General features: G+C 39.3%; 1 protein-coding gene across 1 annotated transcript in view; it reads left to right on the top strand.

Moving 5' to 3' along the window:
* HTR7 (5-hydroxytryptamine receptor 7) overlaps positions 1-26,044 on the top strand; it is a 74,158-nt gene extending 48,114 nt beyond the window's left edge. Inside the window, exons 2-3 of the mRNA XM_054572465.1 lie at positions 21,882-22,640; positions 26,002-26,044. Of these exons, the coding sequence (XP_054428440.1) occupies positions 21,882-22,640; positions 26,002-26,044 (802 nt within the window). The remainder of the gene's footprint in view (positions 1-21,881; positions 22,641-26,001) is intronic.
* The last annotated feature ends 1,222 nt before the right edge of the window (positions 26,045-27,266 follow it).

Here is a 27,266-nt window from a genome sequence, read left to right as displayed (position 1 = left end):
AGAACTTGTAAACACTTGATGTTGGAGGAGGTCATCAGGAAGATGTGACCACCACTAGACCACTGGAGCCAAGTGAGGGCTGGACCCCAACAATCAGATACTCCCACCCCACCCCACCCCTGTCTTTAGAATGTGTACTCTGCTTGTCTTCCCCACCCCAGCAGCTGCCCCAAGGCCACAGTGTGGAGACAGTAATGTGATAATGAGGCTGTCTGGACAGGGCGCATGACTAAACCCAGTGAGGGCCCCCTGTGTGTGTAACTGAGCCCAGTTAAGGCTTCTATATAATCTTTTAATATTCGGACAGGTGGGTGTGGAAATGTACTCATCTTCATCCACCCAAGACAAGCCTCGTAACTAAATTCCCTCGCTTACTAAACGTGCCACCTACCTATCTTCAGCGCTCTTCCTTTTCCCACGGTCTCTCCCTGTCTCCTGAGTACGGGGGCGATTTCAGATTACACCCGGGAAGCTCCCCAGGACGTTGGGAACTGGCAGGACAGCCAGCGATGTCGCTGGCTGTGTCAAGCGCTCTGACTTCTCTGTCAATGTATGGCTTTAACCAAAAGCAGGAGGTGCTCTAAATGGGAATTTCTACATAGAGGTAGGGCTTCTAAACTTTTTCAACTCCTCTTTCTTTAAAAAAAAATAATTAGTTCATTTTTTACAGCACAGTGGTTAGACATTTCTATAACTTACAAAGAAATTCCCCCCAATTAAGTCTGGTACTCACCCATACATAGTTACTACAATACTATTGACTGTATTCCCTATGCTGTTTTTACATCCTTGTGACTATTCTATAACTACCGATTTGTACTTTTTAATTCCTTCACTTTTTTCACCCAGCGCCCACTCCCCCTAAACTGCCCCAATCTGGCAACCATCAGTTTATTCTCTGTATCTATGAGTTTGTTTCTGTTTTTGTTTGTTTTGTTTTTTAGATTCCACACATAAGTAAAATTATATGGTATTTGTCTTTCTCTGACTTATTTCACTTAGCATAATACTCGGTAGGTCCATCCATGCTGCAAATAGAAAGATACACGTTTATTGCAGCATTATTTACAATAACCAATATATGGAATCAACTACGCTTTCAATGGTTCTTCAACATAAATGGAAAAGAGAAATTATACAAGAGCTTGTATATGGATGTGCTTTGTAATCGATTAGGTAGAAGAGTGTGTATAGGTTAAGAGGAAGCTCTGGAATCAAGAAAACCCATGTTTGAAGCCCAGTTTTAGGCTTTGTTAACTAGGCGAATCTGGAAGACTAAGTTAACCTTTCTGATCTTCAGTTTCCTCATTTGTAAAATGAGGATGATAACTACCATATAGGGTTGTAAAGACTGAATGCAGTGCTGCAATATAAGTATTTACCGGAGAGCCTGGCATATTGTATACTCAGTAAGTCTTAGTATTATTCAAACATGAGGCAGAATTATTTTTGCTCATCTTGTCCTTTTAGCATAGTCATTCTGGGATAAAAGGAAAAAATATATGCCATATTTCATTATACACAAGTGTAGATATGTATATAAAAGAAATATAATTTTCCCCTCTACAAGTAGAAAACAAATTTTATCAGCTGCAATTTTAATTCTGGAAGATTTTTGCTTTAGGATAGGTACGTAAAGAGGGCCTGGGGAAGAAGAGAATAGACACAGCCTCTGGACTCAAGTTGTGGTGGCTTTTTAATGGCCAAAGGGGGAGGAAGAGAAGAATAATCTCCAACTCCTATGGATACATTTTATGTTTCCTAGAAAAAAGGAAGACATCTAAGTCATTAGACTCTATAATTAACGGCTTATATAGGCTACCACTATTGAATATTATTTCAAACTAGTAGAATAGTGTCCATTTTAAAAGAAAAACATTAAAAGAATATGAGAATAAAGGATTAGAATAAAAGAAGAGAATAAATAACCAGCAAAATACCTGATGCCTAATTGCTTTTTAAAGTATTAAATAGGTAAGAATAAAAATTATGCTATTATGATGTAGGGTTTTATTCTTAGGAATTTGTTTTAATGCTGTCTGAATTTAGGAGGTTATTTAATTATCTTATGGTAATTTTGTCATAAGTTTTCAGTTGCAGTGTCTTCCAAAATATTGATTTTCTGATACATATAATGATTTATAATTCCTACCAAAAGCTTTAAAATTTTTTTTGTTTTATGATTTAATTTACTTTGAAAGTTTTATTCTTACACGATATTTTCTTTTTATTTTCATTTCTTTTTTTCTTTTGTTCTCTTTTTCATTTCAGTCTATATAGGGCATTTTTAATTTTATTTGTTTCATTTAAAGAACTAACTCTTGGTGTTTGTTATTTTGCCAACTATTTCTGCTGTTAATGTTTTATTTTTGCTTTGGATTTTGGAATCTAATTTTTTAAATTCCTTTTCTAGTCTTGAACATATTTTATCATCAGTTTTCAAAATCTAAAAATGCTTTTGTTCATTTGTTCTCATAGTTATTTTAAAATATGTATATGGTCTTTTCCACGCTATCCAGAGAGGGGCCCATTCGACATTGTTCTCGGTTCCCATGTAACTTAAAGGGAAACTTTCAGTGTCTGGAGCCCTTGATACACTGCAAGTGAACAAGAGAGGTGTCCGTAAATTCCTAGCAGCAGGAACCCACTTAGGTGGCACTGACCTTGATTTTGAAATAAATCAGCACATCTACGAAACGAAAAGTGATGGCGTCTACATCATAAATCTGAAGAGAACCTGGGAGAAGCTTCTGCTGGAAGCTCGTGCCATAGAAAACCCTGCGGCTGTCACTGCCATATCGTCCAGGAACACCAGCCTGCAAGCTATGGGGAAGTTTGCTGCCACCACCGGAGCCACCCCTATTGCTGACCGCTTTACTCCTGGAACCTTCATTAACCAGATCCAGGTAGCCTTCCCATCCGAGACTTCTGGCAGTTACTGATCCCAGGGCTGAGCAGCCTCTCACAGAGTTGTCTTATGTTAACAACATGCCTACCACTGCTCTGTGTGACACAGACTGTTCTCTGTGCTACATGGACATTGCTATCTCTTGCAACAACAAGGGGGCTCACTCAGTGGGCCTGACGTAATGGGTGCTGGCCCAGGAAGTTCTGTGCATGTGCAGCACCATCTCCTGTGAGGTTCTGCCTGATCTCTACTTTACAGTGACCCTGAAGAGATGAAACAGGAAGAGCAGTCTGCTGCCGAAAAGTCTGTGACCTAGGAGGCATGTCAGGGTGAATGGGCCACTCTGGCTCCCAAGTTCACTGCTGCTCAACCTGAGGCCGCAGACTGGTCTGAAGGTGCAGGTGTCATCTGTGTTTGTCCAGCAGCTTCCTACTGAAGGCTGGTCTGAGTCCCCCGCTGCTCAGGCCGTGGAATGGGTGGGAACAATCACTGAGTGGTCTTAAGCTGTTCTTCTACAAACTCTTAAACAGAATGGAAATATGGTCTGTAGAAAACAAACAGTTCCTAAAAAATCAGTAAAGGATATAGTTAGTTATAGTTAGCTGTAAAGTCTAAAGCCTATTATGTTTAAAACTTTAGACCAGAAAATGCATTTAGGTAAGTATATGCTGATTTATATTTGACTCTATTTCAGTGGAAATAGATGAACATTTGTGACAGGTGTAGATCAGATAAGCAATTTAGTTCAGAAAACACATTGAAATTGTGCATATGTATGCATACATAATATGCATTTCAAGATTAAATATATTTTCCAGTTGATTGCTTTGAGGGAAGAATAATAGAAATGGACACATTAGTTAACAATTATCAACCATAACGAATAACAAAGAAAAGATCGAGTAATTTTAATTCCTAACTTTCTATACAACTCACTGAAGAAAAGGAAATGGTGTTATCAAAGTATTAAATACAAATATCTTACCCAAAGCTAGAGGTGCCATGTTTTAATGTACTTTTAAAAAGCTTGAATATTGATAGGCTTAGACTGCTATGCATAATATTCTTGAAGTGGAAGTAAAACAATCCTACTTTAAATTTTAAATAGATTAAATCCAAATAGTGTAGCAACTTGAGGTACATTGAGGAAACTTGTCTTCTTGTCTCTTCTGCAAGGATGGCTCAGGGACCATCTCCCCTACCCCAGCAAGTGCACAATTTTTGTGAACTAGGCCCTGAGAGTGCTCTCGGCTAATGGGTTGAAGCATTGGTTCTGTGCTCTGTGTCAGTGGGACCTTCAGTAGCCGAACACCAGCCTTGGCCAACAACATCCTTCATTTTCTTCACACGGCAACCAAAGCACAGGTGGACACTAAGTTTCAGAGTTCACATCACCAAGGAAGGTGTTGGGGGTGTTTCATTCTTTATATGTCTAGCTGATTGCATTTGAAGTATGGATTTCTTTTTGTCTCTGATTGGTAGACAGGAGGATAAGAATGTTGTAGATGTTGTTTGAATTTATTTATGTTATAATTTATTTATTACTAGATAAATAAATGATGACAAAGCCCTACAGTGGAATGCTATGCAGCTTTTAAAAAGCATGAGGAAACTCTCAATGTGCCAGTGTAAAAGTATCTCGAGGATATATTGTTAAGTGAAAGAAGCGATGTGCAAAATAGTGTGTATAGTACGCTGTATTACGTGTAAGAAAGTGGGAGATAGAGGATCTGTTCCCACTTGCTTGCATTTGTACAAAGAAAAAACTAGAAGGGTGCCCACAATTCTAATAAAAGTGATACATACAAGAGGTAGGGATGAGGAGGATGGAAACAGGATTTGAAGTAAGACTTGTCAATATACACCTTATTATATTTTAAATTTTGATGTGGAGACGTTACTCATTCAATGAATTAAACTCACATTGCAAAATAAAAAAAGAGAAATGATCATCCTCATGCATAAAGAGAATGGATTAGGAAGAAGAAGACATGTGGAGGGCCAATTCAGAAGCATGTCAGTAATTCACAGAGAGATAATGATTGTAAAGTGGTGGCAATGGAGACAGGTAGATAGGTTTTAGAGACATCAAGGAGGTGAAATAGATGGGACTGGATTAGTGACTGGGAGGGGACTGGTGAGGGAGAATGAGGAGTCAAAGATGACTCCCAGGTTTCTGGACCACCCCCTTAGATGAATTTACTGAGTTGGGAAAATAGGAGGCGGCTCAGTTCATGGAGATGATAATATGTTTGGATATGTAAAGATGGTGCCAGGTCCATAGAAGGTGTTTAGTAAAAGTCTGTTGAACAAGGTGGTGGGTAAAAGGCTCTAGAGATACCAAAGTAGAGACGTGAAGAAGGCCTTTGGATTTTGGGGTCTGGAGCTCCATGGGGATGTCTCGGCAGGGGATTCAAATTTTGGGATTATCAACCAGTAGAGGCTTTTGAAGCACTGGTAATGGATGAGAAATCCTAGGAAATACAGAGTTCGAGGAAAAGTGGGTTTGGGACTCATCCTTAAGGAATTCCAAAGCATAAAGGCCCCACAATGGAGGATAAGGCAGCAAAGAAGACCTGACAAGAGTGGACAGAGGGACGGGAAGCCTGGGAGAGTGTGGTGATATTGAACGAAGGAAAGAGTTTCAAAAAAGAGGCAGGGAGTGCAGACTGAAGGCTGCAGAGCTGTCAAGTATGAGGGTGGAGGAATGTCTCCTGAATCTAGAGAGGTCATCTGTGGTCCCAGCACAAGGTGTCTCAGAGTCCTCTTGGAGCGGACGGTGCATGGCAGTGGATTGAGGAGGACCACTTATTCCGGAGAATGGCCCCACTGTCCTTTCAGTCACTCTGGCTTGAAAGCTGATAGGCTCCTTTAACTCCTTTCTCTTTGTCCCTTTCTCTCATCCTTGCTAAACCATCTCCAAGTTTTGTCTATTCTGTTTCAACACTATCTTTTGCTTCTGCCTTCTTTTCTCCATTCATACTGCCACTTCACTAGTTAAGGTCCAGCTGGCTCCCATGCCAGTAAATTCCACAAACACCTACCCTGTGCTGCTCTGCTCTGCTGTATTTAGGGCATTACCGCCCTTTATTCTTACTCCTTTCTGACGTGCTTTGTATTTCAGCCCTCTTACTCTCCTGTTGGAGTGACTCAAGTTGCAGCCTTATTTGCCAATTGCTTTCTGTAAAATGGGGTTTTGGGGTTTTTTGAGTGTCTGTTACGTAGTGGGTTGAACGAATGCCTACATACGTGTTCTTATGACATAGGTATTCTTTTCCCCTTTCTTACAGTATGGTAGTGAAAACTTGAGGAAGCTGAGTATATTTTTCAGAGTACTTTAACTAGTACAAAGGATAGAGCTAGAATTCAAACCTAATCTGCCTGACAGAAGGTTTAAGTTGTTTTCATTTTATCTGGATGTTGAATATTGCCGAGCCACAATGTGGAGAGGGTACTTCTCCATGCAGCCTAATATAAAGAAGCACAGGGAACCACGCCACAGAATTTGAGACTGGAGAGTGTTTCAAAAAGGGCTAGGCAGTCTTTTTTAGAGAGAAGAGAAATCAAGAATTATCATAAATGAGAAAAAAAACAATTTGAATTAGCAAAAATGGAGGTGGTCTTTTAAAGTAAACTGCTTTAGAGTGAAAGGGGTGGAAGCCAGATTATTGGGAGAATCAGAAGAAAGTAGGTGGGTAGTAAATAAAAGCAGCTGAGGTAGATGATGTGTTCAATATACCTTGGGTGAAAAGGGATGATCACTATGAAGGACTGAGTGGAATACAGTTGTCCCTTGATATCCAAGGGGCATTGGTTCTAGGACCCCCACAGATGCCAAAATTCAGAGATGCTCAACCCCTTGTAAAAAATGGCATAGTATTTGTGTATAACCTATGCAATCCTTCTATACTTTAAATCATCTTTCGATTACTTATAAATACCTAATACAGTGTAAATGCTGTGAAAATAGTTGTTACACTGTATTGTTTTGGGAATAATGACAAGAAAAAAAGCCTGTACCTGTTCCGTACAGACAAAGCCGTCACAGGCCTAATTACCTAGTACACATCAGCAACAAAGTAACATTTTTTAGTATATTTTTGATGTTAAGTTGAATCCAAGGTTGTAGAACCAGCAGATATGGAGGGCTAGCAGTATAATATGTAAACCCAGGCATCTAGGCATATACATTTATAATACATTTATATCAATAGGTAGAACAGAACAAAAAGAGACGGCACTGGGGAGAGAGAGAATGAATTTAGAAGCCAGGCCCTAGCGGAGAGAAGTGGCGTAGGCCCAAGGCCAGTGCTCCTTATGCCCCTGCAGGGGGAGGGTGTGGGTGCTACTGAATAAAGGAAACCTTTGCTTGTGATAGTGGGATCTCCAACCTAAAGACAATGTAGTCTCAAGTTTTAGAGAAGCTGAGGTCCAGACACCTACTCTGGAAGGTAGAGATGAAAGGGCTTTGAGGTCCCGGTAGCAAGGCAGAGCTGAGCTGCAGCTTGCTCCCAGTGCATCTGCTCTCAGTCCCCCTCCCCTGCGTTATTTTTCTCCATTGCGCATATAATTATCTGACCTATTTTCAGATTTTGGGTTATAAACTGTTATTGGGTCATGAAATCAATTTAATGCATTAAAATCAGAATTTTAAAAATCTGAAGTAGAATAGCATACAATAGAAGAGAGTGCATTGCAAGTTATAGTGGTAAGTATGGTATTTTGAAACTTTTGTTTCAGTTTCATAAATAAATTTATGCATATCTGTATTCATATACTTACATATACAAAGTCTGTCTAGAAAAGTCCAGCCATTGTTAATATAATAAGAGCAGGTTTGCATGATATTGATGTAACCTGGTAACAAAGGAGAGTGGACTGGAATGCATATGCATGAACAATGATAAGTTCACTGTACTGGTCAGTGGGGGTGGTAGACACCATTGACTGACCATGTGTACTGTGTGGCTGTTGCATTCAAAATAACTGAGCGAGTTGAGCAATGAATCTGCATCAAATTTTGCCTTAAGCTTGAACATTCCTCCACGGAAACTATTTGGATGTTCAGAAGGCTGCAGCTATGGGCAACTGTGATTGGAAGCTTCATCATGACAATGTGCCTGCAAATGCATCACATGTCATGCAGAGTTTTTTCACGAAACATCAAATCACCCAGGTGACTTAGCCCTCTACAACCCAGATTTGGCGCCCTGTGACTTCTGGCTTTTCCCAAAACTAAAATCACCTTTGAAAGGGAAGAGATTTCAGACCATGGATGAGATTCAGGAAAACACAACAGGGTAGCTGATGGCAATTGGGAGGACTGTGTGAGGTCCCAAGATGCATACTTTGAAGGGGACTTGAGGAGTCCTTGTTCTATGTACAACATTTCTTGTATCTTCTTCAATAAATGGCTCTACGTGGCTGGATACTTTCTGGACAGACTTCGTATATTATGCCTTTTAAAAAAATGTACAATTTGATCAAGACAAAAGCCATGCCTATTTTACTTGTGTTTAGCAAAGTACTGGGGGATAGAGCTAATAACTGAGATAATGAAACATGATTCATGATGATTTTGTTAGGCCAAACTGGAAGCAGATGATTAAGATGAAATATATAAAGTAAAAGTCAAGTCCTTATATGAAATGTAGTCTTTGTATTTGAATGAGGAAAAGCTACTCTGATGGTGGTACGTGGGATTAAAAACCAGAACAGTGAGTCCTAAACACAAAGTCCTGGGGCTCTACACCTTCTCAAAAGAAATCTGTGGATGGTGGCCCAGGAATCTGTATGTTTCAAAAGCTTCTTGCTAATTCTGATAGTCTGACAACTTTGGGAACCACTCATTGAGGCTGGAGTTTTGCCTGCCATGAAGGGGGAGGTCTTATAGAAGAGGTATTCTAATGTGCAAGCTCTTTTTAAGTCTAACACTAAAAAAAAAAAAAACCACTGTATTTCAGAATAATTCTACTCAGTTTCTTTTACCCCCTAAATTATTATTCTGTAGCAACAAAACTCAGGAGAAATCATTTAATTAAAGAACCATTATCTATAATTTATATACAGTTAGAAAGGAAGACAGGCAGCAGAGTTAATTTGTTCTCTAATCCCTCTCTATATAGATTATAACTCCCTAATACTCTTTTTCTCCAAACCCCTACTTTAATGGAACTCCTAATGTGAGTTGCATACATTTCTCAATTATATAATACTTTGGTGCCTTTGTCTCTGAGATTTACTGTATTTTAATACTTCTGTGCATTTTAAAGTTAAAGTCTTAAGGCTTGATAAGCATCCCACATTCTAATTAACAGTGAGCATAAAATGTTAGTGTGACAAATATTAGCCAGGCATAATAGGGAATATTCAGAATCAACGTAGGTTGCCTTTCCCTCTTCTCTCCCTCAAAGGTAAGATTTATGCCATACAAGATTTGGGAGAACGAATGTGTGATTTGGACAAACACTTCCCTGAATACCAGTATTATTTTATGTAGTAATTATGGGATTTAAAAAATGCCAGTGAGCTCTGTTTCCTTTGTGTGAATTTATGAGTGTAATAAAACATTTTAGAAAAGCTAATCAAATAAAAACAATCTAAGATTTAATTATCAGCTTTTTAAAGATTTTATGAACCAGATCATCTTTATTGCCAAAATCACTTAAGTAACTTAGAAATCACAGAATCCTCTTGAATCTTTTATTTTGTTCTTAGATTAAAATGGTGGGGTTATCTTTTATTACTCTTTTAAATATATAACCTTTATTGTATTTTTTGCATTACCATTTAGTCCCCTTACATACCCCTCCACCCAGAAATCACCATCCTGTTGACCATGTCCATGAGCTCTTTTTCTTTTCATTTTCTTTTTCTTACATTTTACACGCTCACAGTTTAAAAAAAAATAAGCATAAAAAAGCACAAAGAAAAAATTTAAAACTACTCAGACCTCTACAACTCTGATGAAATTGCTGTTAACACTTTGGTACATATTCTTCTAGGCATCTTTTAGACATTGTGTACCCCCTCCCACCTTCCCCTCACACTTTCATGCAAAGACTTAGTTTTGCATAAAAAGATTAATATATAACAATATTATTTGTATTTTCATGCTAGACATTGTTTCCTATTCACTTTATTTTTGTTTTTGTATTATAAATAGATAAGTACATCATTGGTTACATGCCATCTATACATATATATAAGTTTTAGTTAATGTCTATATATGCTTTAATTTCCTGTTGAAAGATACTATATTGTATATTTCCCCCTCTATTATGTGTTTAGTTAACTTCCTTGCACATGAATCATTTTGCAACTATACAATTATATTCTTAAGACAAATTATTAGAAGTCCAATTGCTTAGTCTAAAGGTAAATGTTTATGTATATCAATGGCCAAACTGCCCTCCAGACTGTCATTGTAGTTGAATCAGTTGAATCCCTCACTAGGAAAATGATAGAGTGCTTGTTTTTTCACACTTCCTCAACATTGGATTTCTTAAACATTGACAATGACCAAAAATTCTGTCATCATTTAAAACTTTCTGATTATTACATTAAAATGGCAAATGTCAAAGACAAAGAGAGAATCCTCAAGGCAGCAAGGGAGAAGGAGAAAGTAACATACAAGGGGGCCCCGATACGCCTAGGAGCTGACTTCTCAACAGAAACACTCCAAGCCAGAAGGGAATGGCAACAAATATTCCAAGCCATGAAAAGCAAGGGCCTACAGCCAAGGCTGCTCTACCCAGCTAGGCTCTCCATTAAAATAGAAGGAGAAATACGGAGTTTCCCAGACAAAAGAAAGCTAAAAGAATACATCTCTACCAAACCAGCACTCCAAGATATGCTAAGGGGACTGGTTTAAGCAGATGAAGGAAAAGAATGAAACAGAGAGGAACACAAGTACAAAGAGAAAAGATGAGTAAGTTTCTATCAGTAATATCTCTCAATGTGAATGGACTAAATGCCCCAATCAAAAGACACAGGGTAGCTGAATGGATAAGAAAACATGACCCACACATATGCTGCCTACAAGAGACCCACCTCAGAGCAAAAGACCTACACAGATTGAAAGTAAAGGGACGGAAAATAATATTCCAAGCAAATGGACATGAGAAAAAGGCTGGCGTTGCCATACTTGTATCAGACAAAGTAGATTTCAAAGCAAAGGCCATAAAGAGAGACCCAGAGGGCCACTTTATCATACTTAAAGGAAGAATCTATCAAGAAGACATCAACATTGTAAACTTATATGCTCCCAATATAGGAGCCCCCAAGTTTATAAGGAAATTGTTGGATGACTTCAAAAAAGATATAGACAGCAACACACTGATAGTAGGGGATTTCAACACCCCACTGTCAAAAATGGACAGATCTTCCAAACAAAACATTAATAAACATATCGTGGCGCTGAATGACACACTGAATCAAAGAGACTTAACTGACATATATAGAACCTTACATCCCAAAGAAGAAAAATACACATTCTTTTCAAATGCTCATGGCAGTTTTTCAAAGATAGACCACATGATAGGACACAAAGCAAACCTCAGCAAATTCAGGAAAATTGAAATAATACCACACTTTTTCTCAGACCACAAGGCCTTGAAACTCGAAATCAACCTCAAAGAGAAACTTCAAAAACTTGCAGACTCATGGAGACTGAACAGTACACTATTAAACAATGAATGGATCAATAGTGAGATAAGAGAAGAAATCAAAAAATTTCTGGAAACAAATGAAAATGAACAGACAACTGTTCAAAACCTATGGGACACAGCAAAGGCGGTCCTGAGAGGGAAGTTCATAGCAATACAGGCTTACCTAAAAAAGATAGAAACATTTCAAATAAAAGACCTAACACTACAACTTCAAGAACTGGAGAAACAACAACAAATAAATCCCAGAGCAAGTAGAAGGAAGGAAATAGTCAAGATTAGAGCAGAACTGGATGACATAGAGACAAAAAAAAACAATTCAGAGGATCAACCAATCCAGAAGCTGGTTCTTTGAAAAGATAAATAAAATTGACAAGCCTTTAAGCAGACTCATCAAGACAAAAAGGGAGAGGACCCAAATTAATAATATCAGAAATGAAAGAGGAGAAATAACAACGGATACCACAGAAATACAAATGATTATCAGAAACTATTATGAACAATTATATGCCAAGAAATCTGAAAATCTTGATGAAATGGACAAATTTTTAGAAAAGTATAATCTTCCAACACTGAAGGAGGAAGAAACAGAAAGCTTGAACAGACCGATAACAGCTGGGGAAATGGAAGCAGTCATCAAGAGACTCCCAGCACACAAAAGCCCAGGGCCAGACGGTTTCCCAGGAAAATTTTACAAAACATTTAAGGAAGAGCTAACCCCTCTCCTTCTCAGACTATTCCAAAAAATCCAAGAGGAGGGAAGACTCCCAGACTCCTTCTATGAGGCCAGCATCACCCTGATCCCAAAACCAGATAAAGACCCCACAAAGAAAGAAAACTACAGGCCAATTTCGCTGATGAACATAGATGCTAAAATCCTCAACAAAATATTGGCAAACCGCATCCAGCAATACATTCAAAAGATTATCCACCACGATCAAGTGGGATTCATCCCAGGGATGCAGGGATGGTTCAATATACGCAAGTCAGTAAACGTGATACATCACATAAATAAAAGAAAAGACAAAAACCACATGACCATCTCGATAGACGCAGAAAAAGCATTTGACAAGGTACAGCACCCATTTATGATCAAAACACTCAGCAAAATGGGAATCAATGGGGCATTCCTCAACGTAATAAAGGCCATATATGAAAAACCTACAGCTAATATCATACTCAACAGGCAAAAACTGAAAGCTTTCCCACTAAGATTGGGAACACGACAAGGATGTCCGCTCTCACCGCTTCTTTTCAACATCGTATTGGAAGTCCTAGCCACAGCGGTCAGACAAGAGAAAGAGATAAAAGGCATCCAAATAGGAAAGGAGGAAGTAAAACTATCATTGTTTGCAGATGACATGATAGTGTACATAGAGAACCCTGTAGACTCTACCAAAAAACTCCTTAACCTAATAAGTGAATTTGGCAAAACAGCAGGATACAAAGTCAACATTCAGAAATCAAAGGGGTTTTTGTACACCAGCAATGCAATAGAAGAAGAAGAAATCAGAAAAAATATACCATTCGATATAGCACGAAAAAAGATAAAGTACCTAGGGATAAATTTAACCAAAGACACAAAAGACCTGTATGCAGAAAACTATACAACATTGAAAAAAGAAATTAAGGAAGACACAAATAAATGGAAGCATATACCGTGCTCATGGATTGGAAGAATTAATATCCTCAAAATGTCCATACTACCCAAAGCAATTTATAGATTCAACGCAATCCCTATTAAGATACCAATGACGTATTTCACAGAAATAGAACAGACATTTCAAAAATTTATATGGAACCATAAACGACCCCGAATAGCCGCAGCAATTTTGAGAAAGAAACACAAAGTAGGAGGGATCACAATACCGGACATCAAACTCTACTACAAAGCCACCATACTCAAAACAATCTGGTACTGGCACAAGAACAGACCCATAGACCAGTGGAACAGAATAGAAAGCCCAGAAATAAGCCCAGGTCTCTATGGACATCTAATATTCGACAAAGGGGGCAGAAGCATAAAATGGAGCAATAACAGCCTCTTCAACAAATGCTGTTGGGAGAGCTGGATGGCTACATGCAAAAAATTGAAATTGGATCATCAGCTGACACCATACACAAAAATAAACTCAAGATGGATAAAAGACTTAAATATAAGTCGCAACACCATCAAAGTCCTAGAGGAGAACATTGGCAGGAAACTCTCAGATATCCCACGCAGCAATTTTTTCACTGATATGTCTCCTAAAGCAAGGGACATAAAGGAAAGAATAAACAAGTGGGACCTCATCAAAATAGGAAGCTTCTGCACAGCAAAAGAAAACATCAGCAAAATGAAAAGGGAGCCAACCGTATGGGAAAATATATTTGCTAATGATACATCAGATAGAGGTTTGATCTCCAAGATATATAAAGAACTCACTCGACTCTACTCCAAGAAGACAAACGATCCAATCAAAAAATGGGCAAAGGACCTGGGCAGATGCTTTTCTAAGGAGGAGATACAGAGGGCCCAGAGGCATTTGAAAGGATGCTCAGCATCACTAACCATCAGAGAAATGCAGATGAAAACCACCATGAGGTACCACCTCCCACCGGTCAGAATGGCCATCATAAACAGATCCACAAACAACAGGTGCTGGTGAGGCTGTGGAGAAAAGGGAACCCTAGTCCACTGTTGGTGGGAATGCAGACTGGTGCAGCCACTATGGAAAGCAGTGTGGAATTTCCTCAGAAAGCTGAAAATGGAACTGCCTTTTGATCCAGCGATTCCCCTGCTGGGACTATACCCTGAGAACACCAAAACGCCAATACAAAAGAACCTATGCACCCCAATGTTCATAGCAGCACAATTTACAATAGCCAAGTGTTGGAAGCAACCTAAATGCCCATTAGTAGATGATTGGATCAAAAAGTCATGGTACATATTCACAATGGAATACTACGCAGCAGAAAGAAAAAAAGAAGTACTAAACTTTGCAACAGCATGGATGGAACTGGAGAGCATCATGCTAAGCGAAATAAGCCAGGGGGCGAAAGACAAATACCATATGATCTCACCTATAAGCGGAACCTAACCAATAATGCAAAGATGTAAGGAAAATATGACCAGCAACACTGAAAGGAAAAGAAATCAACAGAGACAAGAGGGAAAAGGGGGGGGGGCAGGGAAAGGGAAGGGAAGGGGAAAGTCAAGGAACATATAGCAAGGACTCATGGACAAAACCAAAGGGGAAGAGCTGAGGGAGGGAAGGTGGGAGGGGGCAAGGGAAAGAGGTGGGGGGGAGGCAGAGACAAATGTATTTAAAAAGTAAATAAATTAAAAAAAATAAAACTTTCTGATTATTAGTAATAATCTCTCTGATTATTAGTGAAGTACATATTTCCAAGTGCTTATTGGATATTCTTATTTCTTCTTTGTTTATTTGCTTCAATATTTTTATTGGTGTACTCTTTTTTTTTTTACTGACCTGTAAGAGATCTTTTTTTAAAATTCTATTTTATTGATTATGCTATTACAGTTGTCCCAATTTTTCTTTTTTGCCCTCCTCCACCCAGCACCTGCCCACTCCCTCAGGCAATCCCAACATCATTGTTTACTTCCATGAGTCATGCATATAATTTCTTTGGCTACTCTGTTTCCTATACTGTACGTTACATCCCCATGGCTATTCTGTAACTACCAATTTGTATTTCTTAATCCCCTCACCTCTTCACCCATTCCCCTAAACCCCCTCCAAAAAAAAAAAAAAAATGAGGACAGTGTAAGGAACCTCTGGAACAACTTCAAGCATTCCCACATTTGTATCATAGGGGTGCCAGAAGGAGAAAAGAAAGAACAAGAAATTGGAAATCTATTTGAAAAAATAATGAAGGAAAACCCCTAACTTGGTGAAAGGAAATAGTCAAACAAGTCCAAGAAACACAGAGAGTCCCAAACAAAATGGATGCAAAGAAGCCACCCCAAGACACATCACAATTAAAATGCCAAACGTTGAAGATAAAGGAAGGATCTTAAAAACAGAAAGAGAAAAGAAGCTAGTTACCTGTAGGGGAGTTCCCATAAGACAGTCAACTTATTTCTCAAAAGAAACTTTGCAGGCTAGATGGGACTGGCAGGAAATATTCAAAGTCATGAAAAGCATGGAGCTACAGCCAAGATTGCTCTACCCAGCAAAGCTATCATTTAGAATCGAAGGGCAGATAAAGAGCTTCCTAGAAAAGAAAAAACTAAAGGAGTTCATCATCACCAAACCATTATTATATGCAGTGTTAAAGGGAGTTATTTAAGAAAAAGAAGATCAAAACTATGAACAATAAAGTGGCAGTAAACACACACCTATCAACAATTGAATAAAAAAAGCACAACAAACTAAGCAAACAAGAACAACAGAGACAGAATCATAGATACAGAGAGCTTTGAATGTTGAAATATTATTTGGACTATAAGTCCAAGTTTGTCATTTGACTTTTAACTCTGCACATAGTGATTTCTAAATTAAACTAAATGTCATTTATTTTTTAGTTTTGTTTTTATGTATAAAATTTTTGTCAAAAATTTATTGATAGATCATTTTATAGTTTCTGGCTTTTGTGTCATGGTTAAGAATGACCTTTGTCCTTTCAGGATTGCAGAAATACTCATCCATATTTCCTCATAGTAGTCTTAGGGTTTAATTTCTTCTGTATGATAATCTTTAATTCACCTGGGATTTATTTATTTTTTTCACACTAAACATTTTATTTCAGGTTCTAACCCCATCATGGCCTTTGCACAAAGTCTTTTGAGTTCTTAGCATGTTTTCCTTTTCTTTTAAAAAATGTATTTTTAGTTATAATTGGCATACAGTCTTAAAATAAATTTAGGTGTACAGCAGAGTGATAACATTTACATACCTTACAAAGTGATCACTGTAATAAGTCTAGTAACCATCTGTCACCGTACAGAGTAATCACATTATTATTGACTATAATCCCTATGATATGTGTTACATCTCTGTAACTTATTTTATAGCTGAAAGCTTGTACTTCTTTATTCTCTTCCCTTTTTGTGCCCATTCCCCCTCCCCCCCACCCCGGCAACAGTCAGTGTGTTCTCTGTGTTTATTGAGTTTGTTTCTGTTTCATTTTTTGTTCATTTGTTTTGGTTTTTAGATTCCACATGGAAGTTAAACCATGCAGTATTTGCCTTTCTCTGTATCATATCTTATTTATCTATTCCCCTATCAATGGATACCTAGGTTTCCATATCTTGGCTGTTGTAAACAATGCTGAGATGAACATAGGGATGCATATAATTTTTCAAATTATTGTTTTGCTTTCTTCAGATAAATACCCAGAAGTGAAATTCTGGATTGTACGGTAGTTCTATTTTTAATATTTTGAGGAAATATACTGTTTCTGATAGTGGCTATATTAGTTTACAGTCCGTCCCACCAACAGCCCATGAGGGTTCTCTTTTCTTCATGTCCTGGCCAGTACTTGTTATTTGTTGTCATTCAGACTGTTGTGAGGTGATATCTCATTGTGATTTTGATTTGCATTACCCTGATAATTAGTGATGTTGAGCATCTTTTTGTGTGTCTTTTGGCCATCTGTATGTCTGTTTTAGAGAAATGTCTATTAAGGTGCTCTGTCCATTTTTTAATTTGATTATTTTTATGTTGAGATATACGAGTTCTTAACCTCTGATTAGATATATCATTTGCACATATCTTCTGCTTTCAGTTGATTGTTTTTTTGTCTTGTTGATAGTTTCCTTCACTGTCAAAAAACTTTTTAGTTTGATATAGTCCCATTTGTTTATTTTTTGCTTCTGTTGCCTTTGCCTGAGGAGACATAACCAAAAAATGTTGCTAAGACTGATGTCAAAGTTTACTGCTTATGTATTATTCTAGGAGTTTTATGGTTTCAGGTCTTACCTTTAAGTCTTTAATTCATTTTGAGTTTATTTTTGTATATGTGGTAGGAAAGTAATTTTATTTTATTTTGCATGTATTGTTCAGTTTTCCTAATACCATTTATTGAAGAAACTGTCTTTTCCTCATTGTATATTCTTTCCTTCTTTTTTTGTAGATTAATTGACCATATAAGTAAATGTGGGTTTATTTCTGGGCTATTCCATGTGTCTGTTTTTGTATCAGTACCCTACTGTTTTGATTATGATAGCTTTGTAGCAGAGTTTGAAATCAGGGAGTGTGATTTTTCCAACTTTGTTCTCTTTCAAGATTGCTGTGGCTATTCAGGGTCTTTTGTAGTTCTATATACATTTTAGGATTATTTGCTCTAGTTCTGTGAAAAATGCCATTGATATTTTAATGAGGAATTTCATTGAATCTGTAGTAGCTTTGGGTAGTATGACAATTTAATGATATTAATTCTTCCAGTCCTTGAGTATGTTACATACTTTCATTTATTTGTGTCTTCTTCTTTTACTTTCATCTATGTCTTACAGTTTTCAGAGTACAGGTCATTTACTTCCTTGGTTAAATTTATTCCTAGGTATTTTATTCTTTTTGATGCAGTTGTAAATGGGATTGTTTTCTTAATTTCTCTGTCTGATAGTTTTGGATTCATTTTTGAATAAGGACAAAGATAAGCCAGTTTTATTTCTAGCCAGTTGTCAGATTCATGAATACTCAGTCTTTTACTACCAATTTAAAATGACTCATATTAAATTTCATTATATATTTGAATGTATTTCTGAGATCTGTTCTTTTCTGTTGATCTATCTGTTTATTTCTGAATAATTGTTATTGAGATTTTATTTCTGTGGCTTTATACTATTTCTAGGATAAGTGTTCTTTAATTTAATTTTATTTTATTCATTTCCTTTAATTATTTGTAATCATATTTTTCAATTACAGTTGATGTACTATACTATATTAATTTCAGGTGTACACCCCAGTAATTAGACATTATATACCTTGCTAAGTGATAATTCTGATCACTCTTATACCCATCTGACACCATACATAGTTACTAGATTATTGACTATATTGCTTATGTTGTACTTTACATCCCTATGACTATTAAGTAGTCCCTCATTTAAATTCATTTTCAGGCTTTCTGTCTATTTCTGCATATTTACTTGGTGAACTTAAAAATCATTTGGCCAAAGTAACAAAAGCCTTGCTATATTTTTCTGCTGGAGATGTACAATATTTTTAAATTAATTGAGGGAAAATTGGCACTTTTGTAATGCTGGATTTTCTTATTAAAAAAAAATTCCCCCCATGGATTCAAGCATTCTCCTAGTTCCCTTGGTAGCATTTTATGTTTGTTTATTTAGGCCCTGGCCATTTTGATAGATTTTTCTAGATATTTTAATTTTTAATTTTTTTCTCTGAATGGAATTATTTCCTTCTATAATATTTTCCAATCATTTTTTTTAAAGTTTGACTTTTGTTTATTTATTTTATTTCAAGACACTCTAATGAGTACTTACTTTTTTTCTAATCATCTTTTGGTTGATATTAGATTTCAAAAGTCTCACTAAGTGGTACCCAGGAAATAAATGAAGTAAATATAATTTCCTTAGTGTAGGACATGACTTGAGAACATTAAAGAGTGGGGTGTAAAATAGGAGAGTTTATGGAATATAATTGGTACATTCAGGAAGGACCAAATATGGACCAATGTCACATCAGTGAAATGTAATATGTCAGGCTAAGTATATTAAGATGAATAAGCTGCTCCTAATATGAGATTATTTAATATTCTTAGATGTCCTTGGTACTCAATTAATTAATCTCCCAGGATTCATCTTTGTGAATTCTGTATCATTTATGTGAGCTGCAGAAAGGCTTGATTTAATTAAGTCTGATGATATTGGTTCCTGTTTGGGTAAAGAAAATGTGAAGGATGGAAGGGAAAACTGAGCTGTCTTCCTCAAGAATAGTTTACCAGGCTGTGAATCCGAGGCTTGCTAATTTCTTTGTATAACCTGGCAAATGAAATCTAACTTCTTGTCTTGTTACGAGTAATGCTACTTCTTCCTTCCAACAAGCACTCGTTGCTAACTACCCACCATCCCAATCCCGTAGGTGTTAAGATTTTCTCAGCTGACAATGCCATCTGGTGGCTACCTGGGGAACTGTATGAACTAATCACTCTTCCTGTTGAACCTGCAGTCTGGGTTGGTATCCTGGAAGCCAGATCCACCCTTGGGAACGAGCAGTTTATGCCTGAAGCAACAGGCAAAGTCCAAGGTAAAAAGGTGAAGTCCGAGTCTTGGCAAAGGTTGTCTGGAACAAGGAAGGAGCCAGAAGGGCTACATCCGCTGGAATTGATAGACAGCAAGGACTAGGTCCAAAAAGAAAGATCTGCAAAGGAGTTCCAACCAGAGAGAGAACTCCTGAAGCCAAGCAAAGAAAGGGAAACGCAGGAAACCTTTTTTTCCCCCTCTTAATGGAATGTTCGCATTCAGTCTTGGGGCAGGGATCAGTTTAACACCTTTCTTCAGGGGTTTCCTTGGTTACTTAAAAAAAGTCTTAATTTTTCCCCCCCTTGCTTAAAAGTCAGATGACTTAAGGTAACTCCACATAAGGCAAAATTTACTTCACATTTCCCTTCTCTTGCTCTCTCTTTTCCCTTCCCCTCTTCCTCCCTTCCTCTCTCCTTCCTCCCTCCTTTTCTCTTTTCTTGTCCTTTCAGCTCTTTTTCTTGCACTCTAGGGAAACCGCCCTCTTTTCCATCATTCTATTTGGGAGTCAAAACGTAATCCTACTGACAGCTGATAAACCTAGGGATAGTGCTTGTGGGTCAGCTTCATCAAGGAAAAGGGAAAGCGGAGGCTGTGAACTGAAGAATGGGCGCTACTAACGCCTGGCTCCTTGGAAGGGACTGGGAGGGCCTGCGGCAACCCTACCAGGTTCAGTCCGTCTGGTCAGCACTTCCACGATTTCCCCATGTGCCGTGTAGATTTTTGTGTGATTTATTCTCTGCCGTATCCCCAGCATTTAAAATAGCACCTGGCATGTAGAAGGAGCTGTATTAATATTTGTTGAAGAAATGGATGGAGATTTTCAATGAGTAAGCAAATCTGACATTTCTTTTTCCTGTATTTCAGTTTTTCCTTGTAAGTATTGCAATGATGCTCATTTTCATTGTGAAAGAATGATTTTTGACTTTGTAGAATAATTTAAGCTTATATAACATGAGAGGATATTTCTAACGCAAAAATAATTATTTTTAAAATTTCAACCTGCCAACTGACAGACTTTCTGAAAATAACCCGTTGGTAAGTTGGGAACTCTCTGTACCTTTCCTTTTCATGTTTCAAGAGCATATCTTTTATACACAAATGAAGTAAGAAAAACACAACAAAATGACCAGCTTAATTTACCTGTCTTGGCTTCTCCAGTGCTCTTTAATCCTCCCAAAATAGAAGCCAAGACTCTTAAACACAGAGGAGAAAACAAATTCAGACAGCTAAAAATGATTAAGCATTTGGTAAATGTTTTACTGTATGTTTTCTGTTTGCCGTGTCTCTTTTGCATTATAAATCCTCGATAACAGAAACAGAGAAATATTTATTCTCTATGTAGAACTAAGCACAGAGGAAATGTTGGGTTTACCTATTGTTTTTCAGACTGGTGCCCTTTCTTGTGAGCCTTCTCAAGAGGAGAGATGTGGGGGCAGGCTGTTTTTATTTTATAGATTGTTCCTCTGACATTACTCTTGTGTGAGAATTTTCTGGGGGTAAAAGAATGATCACTTGCTACTTTCCATTCTAAAACCTTAGGATTTTATAAATATCTACAAATCTCTGCCATCTTAAAGAAGTTCTTTTGCTATTGTACTAAGGAGCCGTTAAAATGAATTAAAAGCTGGCCTGAAATAAGACAGCTGAGCAGTGGGTGTATAATGTCAGAGTGTGCTAGACCTTGGTTAATTCGTGAGGATGTGTCACAACATCCTGCATCAGGCTTGACATTTTGTTCCTGGCTGATTTTGGTGACAGTGGTCATAGGGGGCGGGCGGATGTTTGATCTTTAGTTCATTGACTACATGGAATACAAGAAGCTACAAGGTATGAAAAGAGCATGGAGTAGCATTACAGGCAGAGGGCTCTTAGACTGAATCTTGGCAGTGCCTCTAGCTAATTGTGTGACCTGGAATAAAATAGGTGACGTCGCAGAGCCCTGCCTTTCTTCAAAATGGGAATAATGATGCCTATGTGGAAGGGCTGTTGTGAGGAGTGAAGCTACTAGGTAGAGAGCCTAGCACCTGACTCCTGGTACTCCCTAGTTGATGAGTCCTGATCGCTGCAGTCACATGTCCTTTTTCCCTTTCTTTCCTAGGTACCTGGGAATCACGCGGCCGCTAACGTACCCTGTGAGGCAGAATGGGAAATGCATGGCGAAGATGATTCTCTCTGTCTGGCTTCTTTCCGCCTCCATCACTTTGCCCCCGCTCTTTGGGTGGGCTCAGAACGTAAACGATGACAAGGTGTGCCTGATCAGCCAAGATTTTGGCTACACGATCTACTCCACTGCAGTGGCGTTTTACATCCCCATGTCCGTCATGCTTTTCATGTACTATCAGATTTACAAGGCCGCCAGGAAGAGCGCCGCCAAACACAAGTTCCCCGGCTTCCCGCGCCTGCACCCGCCGGACAGCATCATCTCCCTGAACGGCATGGTGAAGCTCCAGAAGGAGGTGGAGGAGTGTGCCAACCTTTCGAGACTCCTCAAACACGAAAGGAAAAACATCTCCATCTTTAAGAGAGAACAGAAAGCAGCCACCACCTTGGGGATCATCGTCGGGGCCTTCACTGTGTGCTGGCTGCCGTTTTTCCTCCTCTCGACAGCCAGACCCTTCATCTGCGGCACAGCCTGCAGCTGCATCCCGCTGTGGGTGGAGAGGACATTTCTGTGGCTGGGCTATGCAAACTCTCTCATTAACCCTTTTATATATGCCTTCTTCAATCGGGACCTGAGGACCACCTATCGCAGCCTGCTCCAGTGCCAGTACCGGAATATCAACCGGAAGCTCTCGGCTGCAGGCATGCACGAGGCCCTGAAGCTTGCCGAGAGGCCCGAGAGGCCCGAGTTTGTGCTGTAAGGTCATTTATCACTGTTTTCCTTTCATCACCCACCCCCTCCACCCTTTTTATGGAGCTTCTTAAAGAGTATCTCAGAGAGCTTCCTGAATCAGTAGCTAGCTTGTCTTCTACTAAGCATAGCACAGTTGAATTCAGAATTCTGTAGATTTTAGTCCTCTACCCACCAGAATTCTGAAAGCCAAAGATAGGTGCTTGGTCAGAAGATGAGACTAGTTTGCTGATAAACTGCCTTTGATATGCTTGATGACAAGCAAGGTGATGTTTCTCTTCCTTTCTCTATTAATAACATTCAAACCATGTCCTTATATCTTCAAAAATTATCAGTTTGACTGCTGTTACTCTTACACCCAATGAAACTTTTTTTGATGACCCATCCTGTACTGATAAATAAAGGAAGCAGATTCCCACAGACTAAATGCTAGAGAGTTTTTAGGAAGTGCTGCCCATTGTAGAGTTGAGAACTGATGGAGGATTGTTGCGTTGGTATAGGAGGCATTTTGACTTCCCAGGAAGCAGTTGCAGAGGGCGTTGGGTTCGCCAGTGGTGATAAGGAAACGGACCTTTCCCACGTAATCCACATGGTAATGAACTTGTCGTTGTAAAGAAGGTAGGAGACAGTACTGTAACTAGAGTTGTCACCAGGTCAAATGGAGATTTGGCTTTAAATCTGAGGTAGAGGAGACATCTTCATGTTGGAAAGTTGAGGAGAAAGACATGGGTGAGAGAGAGCGAGTGAGAGAGAGAGGATTAGTGCTAATCCTGAGAGGGGAGGAGATGTTCCTCCTCACTATACTTGGCAGGAAGGAATAGACCAGAGAACTGTGGACCACTGCAGCTGAGAGGGTCCTTCCCACTCATCTTGGCCATGGCTTTCATTTGACAGAAGTGACTTAGGTCTAGAAAGTGAGATGTGGCCAGAATAAGCCACACAGTCCACACTCTGCACATTAGCATTCAAGTACACACCAGATGGGTAGCCCAAAACAACTAATAACTCTACTAGAATCTCTGGAAAAATGATGTGGTGTCCAATCCATAGCTCGTAGTAAACCTTGTTAGAGGCCTTTGTTTCCCTACCCTTCTCTCTAGTACTCATACTTGTTGGGCCAGCTAGAGACTCAGGCCTCCTCCTCCTGATCTCCTCAGCCCTTTTCTCCCTCCCCGGCTGTTGGGATTCTAGTCTCTTTTATCCCGCCCCCCCCCGCCCCCCGCCCCCGCGACTCCACCTTCTTGGCTCTATTTTTTTCTCCTATGTAATAGTTTTCTTCCTTATCTGTGTAAACAATATATGTATCGCCACTTTCAACTATTTACCCATTTCTTCTCATTTTCTCGATCAACATAACAAGAGGTTTGGGAGTCCAGCAGGTACCTGGAACTCTTCCTTTGGGTAGGGAGTGAATAGAGAGAAAAGGCTATGAACACTACAGTGGTATTTTAATTTACTGTTCTATAGTTTTTGCATGCCTTTCACAAGTATTCAAATAATGGTAATATAAAACCAAATGTGATAAGGAGGGATTTTTTTTCTTTTCAATTTGTCAACTTCATGGATTTTTTTTTTTTTTTTTTGCATTGCTGTAAATTGCTTTTTAAGCATCACATTCTGATGGCTTTCATTCTTTGACACCGTTATTGTGAACAATACGGAAAAGCAGTTTCTAAAGTACTTCCATATAAAAGAATTTCATGAGATTGTTTTCAAGTAGCTCTTCCGTTCCTGCACCCTTCTTCAGCTTGGGGGTGGTCCTTCTCTTCAGAGACTCTCAGGACCCCCGTCCACTGCAGTGGTCAGTCCCCGTGGAGCAGCCTTGGGTTCCGGTCCTGAGTTTTGTCAGTCAGCTGCTCCAGGGTTCGTGCTGAGGCTTCAGAGTTCAGGGCAATTCTACCTTTTCTTCATGGAACCAATGACTAGAAAAGGCAAACAAAATGGGTCCCAGTAGAAATTGGGAAGAAGCATCACGTCCCCCGAAACCCTGCATATCTGTGGTGGGATGCTCCTTTAACGACAGAAAAAACAAAAAGTTTGCTATTTCCTGGATTTTTTTTCCCCACCATAGTATTAACTAGCTGGAATGCAGCACTTTAGTTTTATGAAATCATTGATTATTAATAATAATAGCTTGTTTGCTTCATGCTTTACATTGTCTCTCTAAAGTAGGAAAGGCAGGCAATTGACCTCTCTTGCTTTTTAAAAAATTTTTTTCATAGATAGTAAATACACATAGCACAAAGTAAAATCAAGCAGTACAGATGGGTACAGAAGAAAAATAAGCATTGGGGAGATGTTTTAGCAAGAAAATACCCATGGTGACATTTATGAAGGAAGCGATAATCTGGGTGGGTTTTGAATAGAGAGAAAGCTTTTAACAGAAAGGGATGGCAGGGGTGGAGGTGGGGTTGGGGCTACTCAAAACAGAGAAGAGAGTTTGGACAGAAGCGGGCACACAGATGTGGATGGGACACATCTTTAGCAGAACCTGGGAGCTGGGTAGATTGGGGTCAGCAAGGAGGGCCAAGTGGGTACCCAGGAGCCTGGAGCGTGGGCCTGAGCTGAAGTGTGGCCCCAGTCTTGTCCTTAGGGACAAAGTGAGGGATGGCGTCTGGAGAGATGGATCCTGTCACTGGGAAAAACCCATTTGTGGGGTCTTGGTGGTCAAGTGAGAGGGGCACTTTCAATGGGATGGGGAGGCAGAGGCTGGAGGTGCAGGGCCTGGCCCTGGAACCCCACGGACCTAGCTCTCGAGTACAAGGGTGTAGTTTGGCAAGCCAAGTTTCGTGAAGGTATAGAGTTAGGGCAGTGTGGATCGAGAGGGAAGGTGGCTCTATGCCAAGCAAAAAGAGACTTTCCCTCAGCTGTTGGCCAAGACTTGGCCATGGCTCATGCCACTCCTGTGAACCTGGGGGGAAGGAAATGAAGGAGGTAGGCCCTCCTGGTGTCTGCACACATGGCTTACTATGCAATGCGCCCTCCTCGGTCTGAAGGGGAGAACACTGCTCATTAGTAGTCATCGTTACTCTTTTCAAGTAGGGCAAGTGCAGTAGTATTTGCAAGGATTTTTGAGAGTCGCACCGTTTTTTGGCTACAGCTGTATCATAAAAGTGAATTTCTAAATGGGTTATGTGGGGCTGATTTGCAAATATATGAAGGCCCTGACAACTTACAACAGTTATGGAATTTATTAAAGGAGCCACAGCGCTTTTCCTTTAGAGATGCTCATAGCCCCTTAGAAGCCACAAATGCTTCAAATTACAGAATGCTGTAAAAATTAAATCCACCCACCACAGAAGAGAAACATTTATGGTTCTGCTAAATCATTTTCATGTCTTCTCTTTCTCTCTCTCTCTCTTTATAGACAAAACTCTGACTACCGTAGGAAAAAAAGTCATGATTCATGATCAAAAGCGAAATCATGGAGACGAGAAAAACAAGGCAAGACAGAGGTGGAAACAGAACGAAATCATTTGCTGAGACTATGGAATGCGGCTTCCGTTTTTTCTTGGGATGGTTCAAAGTGACAAGCAGGGTGATGTGTTGTACAAGCATGTTATGAGGGAGATGGTGACCTCCCCTTTTTCTCCCCTGTGGATCAGTGCTATTGCGTCCAAATCAAGATAGTTCTCAGTTTCAGATAGCCAGAGCAGCTCGGCGGTAAGCTCCGAACAGAGCTGAGTTCCAGAACAGTTTCTGATGCTTTGCGTTTGTCCAAGCCCATGCAAGTGGAAGCGAGTTCCAATGTGCACTTCCCATGCTTCCGAGTCTAGGCATTGCGGTGAATATTCAGGAATCATTCATGAGACAGAATTAATTGTGTTGTAGGACAGAAGGGTGTTTTGCCACACTAACTGCGGTAAGCATAGTGTGTTGACTATGTTGCATGTCCTGTGTTAGAAAACAGAATCTTGTCATCAGCTCACACAAATGATTCCCCAGAGCAGTGTGTGTTCTAAGCTACCGTCAAACAGTTTGGCTTTTTGCAGGGTCCCTGTGGCCTCCCCGCCAACGTACTTTCTTTGTTATCTCACTTCTTGTTGTGGTATAACTCAGGAACAGCTCTCAGGATGGAGAGAACCCTAAAACCTGAATAAAGCTTTTTCTTGTGCTCACACTTCTGAGGGGTCCTGAGAGGTGAGCAGGATTCCTTCCATGAGGACTTTTTTACTTAACCACACTGTTCATTAATGTGGGAGTTGGCACTGAACTTTTGACTCTCATTACACATGGGTGCAATGGGCCCACAGGCTGGTCCATAACTGTGTTTTTGGGAGGAAGTAGGGGAATAGTGGGGTTTCCATGAAAGGCTGTGATGCTTCTGGAAACAGAGCATCAATATGTGAATTCTCATGGAGCATAATTGTGTTAAACAGAATCATATGAATCAGAGGTCACCTGGGATACTCACTGTTTGTGAACGCTCCAGAATACCATTCTGTTCCTTCTAAAGGATTTGTTTTTGTGTTCTCTGTATCTTAAATCAAATGTGTGCCTGGCCCATTCTGTTCTCCTGCTCTCTCCCTCCCTAAAGTGATAGGCATTAAGGGCAGACAAGGAAACAGAAAAGGTCCCTTTGTGGATAGTCCTTTTTTTAATGGAATTATGAAATATTATGAGTTAAGAAGG

Source organism: Pteronotus mesoamericanus, unplaced genomic scaffold, assembly GCF_021234165.1.
Source record: "Pteronotus mesoamericanus isolate MK-2021 breed Mesoamerican mustached bat unplaced genomic scaffold, CSHL_Meso_final contig_24, whole genome shotgun sequence".
Lineage (NCBI taxonomy): Eukaryota > Metazoa > Chordata > Mammalia > Chiroptera > Mormoopidae > Pteronotus > Pteronotus mesoamericanus.
Note: the sequence above shows the minus strand (reverse complement) of the source record. Positions and strands in the feature narration are given on the sequence as shown.